The sequence below is a fragment of the Rhinopithecus bieti genome, unplaced genomic scaffold, assembly GCF_001698545.2.
Source record: "Rhinopithecus bieti isolate Rb0 unplaced genomic scaffold, ASM169854v2 scaffold_5750, whole genome shotgun sequence".
Classification (NCBI taxonomy): domain Eukaryota; kingdom Metazoa; phylum Chordata; class Mammalia; order Primates; family Cercopithecidae; genus Rhinopithecus; species Rhinopithecus bieti.
The window spans coordinates 541,590-550,161 of NW_016805082.1; the positions used below are offsets into that span (position 1 = coordinate 541,590).

The window sequence follows — 8,572 nt, forward strand, 5'->3', positions numbered from 1 at the left end:
ATATAAATATATATAAATATATATATATACACATTTTCTTTTTAACAGTACTCTTTGATTCAACAATTCCAGTTCTAAAAATATACCCTAAGGATGTCTGGAGGCAGTGGCTCACGCCTGTAATTCCAGCACTTTATGAGGCTGAGGCAGGCGGATCACTTGAGGTCAGGAGTTCAAGACCAGCCTGGCCAACATGGGGAAACCCTGTCTCTACTAAAAATAGTAAAAATTAGCCAGGCGTGGTGGCGAATGCCTGTAATCTCAGCTGCAGGGTGGAGGTGGGGGGCGTGCACGGGACAAAGGCTGCAGTGAGCTGAGATCACACCACTGCACTCCAGACTGGGTGACAGAGACCCTGTCTCAAAAAAAAAAAAAAAAAACAAACAAACACACACACACCCTAGGGAAATAACTAGGCAAGTGAATTAAAATATTCATTAGTGTTATTAATATCAAAAAACTAGAACAAACCTAAAGGTCCATCAAGAGGGAATTAATTAAATGATAATACATATATACAACAGAATACTAAGGAGTTACAAGAAATATGGCTTATGTGCATATTTAACATGGACATTTTTCCATGGCAGTTTAATAATTTTTAAAATCATTGAACAAACAAAAGCAAACCCACTGCATATCTCTAACCCCTTCTTCAGGCTAGTTACTTAAGGCCAACTTTATCTTTTTTTTTCCAACCTTATCTTTTATTCAAAGATGTACGTATCCCTAAAAGTAGCACATGATAATAAAAGCTCAACAAATGTCAAATAAAAATAAACAGAACTTAAAAAATAAACAGAGGAGCATATGTAGTATAATCACATTTAGGGAAAAAACATTTAAAAGCATATACATTTCCACGTGCATCCAAGGAAAAAAATTTTCATCTATACCCCAAAATGTTAATCACAGTTAACTTAGTACAGAAACTGAAAATAATTGCTTTTGTCCCCTTCCCCCAATGCAAACTTCTTTTATTGAAAAATAAACTCCTTTTAAAAAAGACTGAAAGAGGAAACACATTTCAATCCCAGCATCCGCTCTATCATTTCATTGCTACTCTTTGCCTTTGCTACAATTTTTTATCAGAAGCTCCTAGGGAAAAAAAATTTACCTAGGCAGATCAGCATTACTCTATTTTACAGAACACTGAAAATGGTTTGCTTTCACTTTAATAGTTTATATCCAATCTGGTAACATCCTCAATTTAATCAGCAAAGTATAATACAATTGCCACAATTTCCTAAGTCACTGACAAACATAAAGCTCTACTGTTTTTTCTGATCAATGAATACGGCAACATAGCAAAACCTAACCTATACAATATTCATTTAAGCTGCAGTTAGGATTTATCTCCAATTTCTAATCATCCCTGTGATTCAGCTTTTCTTTCCTACTACTTCTCTCCAGCAGTGCTGTGGCAGCGATCCAGGTTTTAGAGCTTTTTCAGAGTTGCTGAAATTCCTTTCAGAATAAATAACAAAGGCTATTTACCTACTTGAGGAAACCTCCAACACCAACACCCATGTGTATAAGTACATCTACTACATACCCTGACATGACTATTACACACTATATGCCTGTATCAAAATATCTTGTGTACTCCATAAATACAGACACCTACTGTGTACCCACAATAATTAAAAATTACAAAAGTTAAATAGTGCAAACAGGAAAACCATGTAATTTAGGGAGGTGGTAAAAGCTATACCCAGGTGGGAGAAAACAGCCTACGTAATGAGGCCAGGTGGTCACCCGAGGTATGTTTCAGGGAAAACAGGGTTCAGAGAAGTGAAGGATCCGTGCTACCTCTCACGAGTGGAACATTCACCTTGCACAAGGGTCCACATCAGGAACCGGGTGAACTGTCGATGGCTGTCATGAACTCAAAGGCTAGAAGATTTGTAAAAGGACACCTGCAATGGACAAGGGAACTACGCCAACAGACCGAGGCACAAATGCAGAAGACAGCACCTCAAAGCTGCTGAGACCAGTTCTGTTTTCAAAGTAGATATTAAATCAGAACTTTCGTAGTTTTCATATCACAATAACACTACCTACCAAATCTCTGTCCAAAAATAACCAAAAACAAAAAACAAATCATCTAACGCCCAGATCTGGATTTCAAAATAGCATTCCCCACTAAAAGAAACCACGGTGTCTTAAAGAAAACAAACTCCAGGAGTGGAGTAGGGAAAACACAGAATGGACTTGGAGAATCTTTTGTATCAGAAAGTAAAGTTCTCAAAGAATGATAGGGACATGTTAAAAGGACACAGGAACCAGCATAAAGGGGCCCCCACTGGCCAAATGCAGACAATGAGTATAAAATAAAGCAAATGAATGTAGACACCATCTTAGCCAGGTGATGAAACAAACTGGTATCGCACAACTCCTATTATGATGCAGTGAGAACACTTCTGTGATACGCCCCTCAAAAATGAATAAATCAAAAGGATCACAGAAAAACACAAATTGCAAGGCATTCTATAAAGAAATTGAGCTCCATGCAGTGGCAGTATTATAGCCAATGAGGTTTATCCGAGGCGTGAATATTGCTAATTGAAAACTTCTATAAAGGAACTGGCCTGTAGTTTAAAAAAAAAAATCAATGTCACAAAGGAAAGGAAATATGCAACATGTAATCTTAGATTAGATCCTGGATGTTACTAGAACAACAAGTGCAACCTGAGTAGGGTCTGTAGATTAGATATTGGATCAACTAGATGTTGCCTATAAGATCTTGATTTTTGATGACTATACCATGGTTACGTAGGAGAATTTCCTTGTTTTTTAAAAATACACACTGTAGTATTAAGGCATAAGGATACCATGTTTGCCTTATTGCCAAATGATTCAAAAAGCAACAAGTCTCAAGTATGTGTGTGAGGGGTGGTGGGAAGGGAGAATAAGACTTTACCACATTAATCAAATGTTAACAGTTGGGAAATCTGAAATCTGGGTGAAGGGTACACAGAGGAACTCTGTGCCATTTTTGTAACCATTCTGTAAATTTGAAATTATTTTTAAACTATTATTTTTTAATTTAAAAAAGCAATAGCAACTCTAGGCCGGGCGCGGTGGCTCAAGCCTGTAATCCCAGCACTTTGGGAGGCCGAGGCGGGCGGATCACAAGGTCAGGAGGTCGAGACCATCCTGGCTAACACAGTGAAACCCCGTCTCCACTTAAAAAATACAAAAAAAAAATTAGCCGGGCGAGATGGCGGGCGCCTGTAGTCCCAGCTACTCGGGAGGCTGAGGCAGGAGAATGGCGTGAACCCGGGAGGCGGAGCTTGCAGTGAGCTGAGGTCCGGCCACTGCACTCCAGCCCGGGTGACAGAGCAAGACTCTGTCTCAAAAAAAAAAAAAAAAAAAAAGCAATAGCAACTCTAAAAGACTATCATCAAAAGGCTTTCTAAGGAGTCTACGGGGGGAAAAGGTGGTGGCCATTATTAACTAAATGATGTCAGTTCTGCCTGGGTGCTCAAAGGGGAGGTGATAGTGGAAGGGACACGGAGACATCAAAATCTAACTGATAAGGGAGAACTGCAATATGTCTTTCCTACTCCCTCCCTTCAACTCCAGTCATGTCGTCCCTCATCAGTTTAGGCTCAGGCAACTGTGCTTATGTAAAACTACCAATGGGTATCTCTACTGATTGATTAAGAAGCTGTCCAAATGGACACTGGGGTAAACATGAGTAACTAACTGTCTGAAGTAAGACCAAAGATTGCATCACGTTTTATTCAGTGACCACAGCGCAAAGAAGGTACCAAATGGATATGGTTAAACTGTCTTTTATGCATTTCATTAACAACAGTATTATTGTTCGGTTCTGTAACATGCTAACAAATTTAAACTCTATCATTTGGGAAATAAAGCAATAAAACAAAATTTCGGTTGTGTACCAACTACAGCAGCATTCTTGTGTTATAATTATCGTAAACAGTATACCCTATATTCTAGGCACTACCATGGTGCTGAGGGGACAAAAAGACTAAAACAAGGTTGCTGCTGGCAAGGTGTTCACAGCATAGTTGGAGAAAGGTCTATGAACAATCATGGTACAGTGTGATAAGTGCAATGGCAATAGCAAAGAGTATTACAGAAACCTGGATGAATGGATAGAAAATAAGACCAGGAAACTCCTGAGGTAAGCCGTGCAGGAAGAACTTCCCAAGCAAAGTCAGCAGAGGAAAGCCATTCCAAACGCTGAGAGCTGGATGGTGCGTGACCCAGCACCCTGGGGTGGTCAATGCTGATAAAGTCTAAAGCATGAGATCACAGACAACAGGGGAGTGTTGAGTAAGGGCCAGATCCTGGAGTTTTGAAGCCATGCTAACGAGTTTCAACATTCAAGATTTTGTGCATGAGAGACATGATTCGGTCTTTATTTTCAATCAGCAGGCAACAGATTGTGGACAACCAGCACTGAGAAACAGCATGGAGGCTGCTCTTGGCCCAGAAAAGAACTGACCACAGGCTGAGCTAGGGCAGTGGGAATCTGATGCAGGAAGAGGACACAAGCCAGAGATAACCACATTTTTTACTCATAGCACCCTGAGTGTCTTAGGAATTTTTTCACAGGACTCCTGGGCTAAAAAAATACCTAAAAGTTAAGCAGTTAGACCCAACAACTTAATACGTCCTACGTCCTATCACCTTAGTGCCCACTGGGCCCTGCACACCTCCCCCAACTGCAATCAGACCAAACACCATCACCCTCATTTCTTTTTCAGTGATTTTCAAAAGATACTTGCTTTTATCACAGGAATAACTAAAAACACAGCTTCACAGAGATATGAAATCATCAAAATAAATGATCTCACATTGAAACTGTAAATTACTTCCAGATAGTAGTTTGCAGAATGCCTGACAGATGTCACTACATTTCCCTTGAAAAATCAAAAATATCCTGGAATGCCCTGTGAGTTTTGCTGCAATGCCCCAAGGAGTCTTGGCGTACAGTTTGAAAATCATGACTATAAGTCTATTTAAGGGGTAAGTATCAGGCTGGCTCAGAAACTGACTGCATACAGGGAGATAAAGGATAACAGAAGAATCAAAGAGTCTCCCAGGTCCTACTCAGATGTCTGGGTGGGGAGTGAAGCTGGAAGGTGACAAGGACAAACAAGAGGAGATAATCATGCTGCAAAGTCTTTAGGGGGAGCAATCAGAAGGAATGATTTCAAGTACTTTCTATCCACTGTCTACAAATATTCCAGGATAATCTCATTTCACTTTTAGTTTGAGAATGTTTTTAATGAATGAATGAAACCTCATACCTAGAGATTTCTCAGAGCCAAACAGAATAGAAAGCATCCTTCAACCACATCACACCAAGTTTTTAACAAGTCTCCAATCTTGAGATGCCCAGTTTTAAAGTAAACGGTGGTAAGCACACATGATGTCCCTCTTTCTCCTTATGAATACTTTTTAAACAAACTTAATTGCCACACACTTTAAACACTGTGGTTCAGGGGCGCTGCTTCTTCCTGTTGCTTGGCTATTGCCCCTTGCTACATGTGAGAATGAGAAAAAGTATCACATTCCACTTTGTTGCCATCAGCAGTTGAAGGAAAGGTTTTAAAGAAGGAAGCGAGGAAGGAGAATAAGTTAATAGTTCCAATTACATATAGCTACAGAACCACTCAGGATGTCTATATTAATGCTGTATCTACTTTAATCCCATCAGGGCTAATCTAAAATTGACTGTTTTTGCCCTTTGAAGTTTCTGTGACCAAATCTGTTCCTGAATCACCCAGACCACAGATAGGTGAGTGTAATTCCAATGTATCAGGCACAAATGGTTAAAATGAATATATTCCCTGAGCATTTGAAGCAACAACTCTGTTTCTGCACAGCAAACTGTTACCGTTTTACTCAAATTGGCTCTGAATGTTGACACCAGCAACACAGTCATGAACACCCTTACCAGCCCCAAACCCCTCAGAATGGCAGGTCCTATAAGCACTGGCCCTGGTACCCTTGACTGTCCACAGGCTGCTGCTATAAGTCACTTTTCTTTCTCCTGAAAACTATCAGAAGTTTGGTCAAATGGTGCAAACGTGTGTGGGATGAAGTAAGGGAAACAGAAGATTCTTCTCCTGGGGCTGCTTTAATATTACTCCCCACTATCACCGTAAACCACTGATATCTAACAATGTGAGGGCATAAGTGCGATTGCTCTGTGGGTAGCACCCTTATTCAGTGCCGAGGAAGGATGTCTACAATGGGAAAGCAGTTAGTCATCACTGAGAGGAGGTCAACCACCGACACTTGAAGCCAGTAAACACCCCTAAGAGAAATTCTCCCCAATAAATTCATGCCGCACTCAGCTCCTTAACAGGTGTAAATATTTCACTGTGAGCCAAGAGAAAATTAAATTTAAAATGGGAGGGGGCTGGCACTTCCTGAAAAGTAACCAAGAACACTCACCAAGACACTTGAAAGGTGTAACAGTGTGACTCTTGCACTGCTTTTTGTCCCTCCGGCACCAATTGTCAATAGTGACCCGCTGGTTTGCCTCCATCACATTTGTGATCTGTAGCTCTGGATACATCTGTTAAGAAAACAAAAACACACACAATAAATCAATCTGCAGACAGACACGCACATGCAAGTAAGGATGGAGTATCTAAGTTTACTCAGCCTCCACCCTTATCCTATAATACATCTAAAGTTCCACTCCATTACCCCGGCTCCAACTGAAGTCATTAAATAAAAAGATACTGTATTAGTTTTCTTTTGACAGTTCAGACTTCTGAAAACTTCCATGCCTTCTCTTTTCAAAAGGAATATATATTTAACAAAAGAAAACAAAAGCAGCAAGCTTTTAGCCCAAATAAATTCATGAGATGTCAAGTTTGCTTGTAGAGCAGGTGTTGAGTTGATGAGTCCATGAGGCAAGTCTATGGAAACGTCTGTCAATGAAATTACAGAACAACTTCACCCTGGCCCTGTGTGCTCATCTTGGTAAGAAGTGGTGGCTCATGCCCATAATCCCAGCACTTTGGGAGGCCAGGGAGGATTGCTTGAGGCCAGGAGTTTTGAGAGTACCCTGGTCAATGTAGCGAGACCCTGTCTCTATCAGAAAAAATAAATAAAAGTTATAACATCTCATATCATTTTCTCTTTAACCCAAAGTTGAATCAGACCTGAGATGATCATTTATAATACTGGTGGCTTTCTATCAGTAAGCAGGAAAGACAAGCATACACTTGACGTGTTTTCTATCTTCCAAGACAAGTGGGAGGACAAGAACCAGGCTGCACTTCCATGGTACTTGCCAGGCTTCTGCAGCATCCCTTCCTTAAACAACTGAGAGCTCACAGAACAGGCAGGCAAAGCCTTCGAGAGGTCTGGGTCATACCACATGTTTAGAAACAAAAGGCTTGGGGCCCCAGTCATTAGCATCTTGGTCTTACGTCAAAAGAGAATGACAATATCTATTTCTAAGGTAAACAGATTCAACCCTGCCCCAGAAAAATGGTTTTAACTTCCTGGCAACACCCTTACCTCCTGACAGTACTGAAGAACTTCTTCTTTTGTTTCAAAGCAGCTCTTGGTGCCTGTTGGATCAGGTTCCCACTTCCCAGTCTGAATGTTCACATGCATATTTAACTGCCCACAAAACATTGCGATTTGAGGTTCAGCAACAGCAAATCCTGTTCCAGCATTGGCTGCAAGAGCCTACCAAAGGAAAAAAAATTGCAGGTTTACTCCAAAAAGGCTAGCACAGAGGCAACAGTCATTCAGGTTTGTGACAGAATTCATCTTTTAAAAACCTTAATTATTTACTATTTGTATCTTTATAAACAAATCCTTTTCCCAGGAGCTGGAACAGAATAGAAAGCGACTTTTGGATGTATATGATCAAAGTTAAAGGCAAAGGAAAAATCTTATTTATTTATTATACTTTAAGTTCTAGGGTACATGTGCACAATGTGCAGGTTTGTTACACAGGTAGACATGTGCCATGTGGTGTGCTGTACCCATTAACTCATCATTTACATTAGGTATATCTCCTAATGCTATCCCTCCCCACCTCCCCACCCCACAACAGGCCCCGGTGTGTGATGTTCCCCACTCTGTGTCCAAGTGTTCTCATTGTTCAATTCCCACCTATGAGTGAGAACATGTAGTGTTCAGTTTTCTGTCCTTGCGATAGTTTGCTCAGAATGATGATTTCCAGCTTCATCCATGTCCCTACAAAGGACATTAACTCATCCTTTTTTATGGCTGCATAGTATTCCATGGTGTGTATGTGCCACATTTTCTTAATCCAGTCTATCATTGATGGACATTTGGGTTCGTTCCAAGTCTTTGCTATTGTGAACAGTGCCACAATAAACATACGTGTGGCATGTGTCTTCATAGCAGCATGATTTATAATCCTTTGGGTATATACCCAGTAATGGGATGGCTGGGTCAAATGGTATTTCTAGTTCTAGATCCTTGAGGAATCGCCACACTGTCTACCACAATGGTTGCACTAGTTTACATTCCCACCAACAGGGTAAAAGTGTTCCTGTTTCTCCACATCCTCTCCAGCACCTGTTGTTTCCTG

At 40.6% G+C, this 8,572-nt stretch overlaps 1 protein-coding gene across 4 annotated transcripts in view; it reads right to left on the reverse strand.

Moving 5' to 3' along the window:
- Positions 1–7,723, reverse strand: part of APLP2 (amyloid beta precursor like protein 2) — a 38,174-nt gene extending 30,451 nt beyond the window's left edge. For all 4 annotated transcript variants that reach the window (XM_017871175.1, XM_017871174.1, XM_017871173.1 and 1 more), the window contains exons 1-2: positions 7,522–7,723; positions 6,442–6,565 (exon numbers count right to left, since the gene is read on the reverse strand). In XM_017871175.1, coding sequence (XP_017726664.1) covers positions 6,442–6,565; positions 7,522–7,641 — 244 coding nt within the window. In that variant the 5' untranslated portion in view covers positions 7,642–7,723. The remainder of the gene's footprint in view (positions 1–6,441; positions 6,566–7,521) is intronic.
- Between the last annotated feature and the right edge of the window lie 849 nt (positions 7,724–8,572).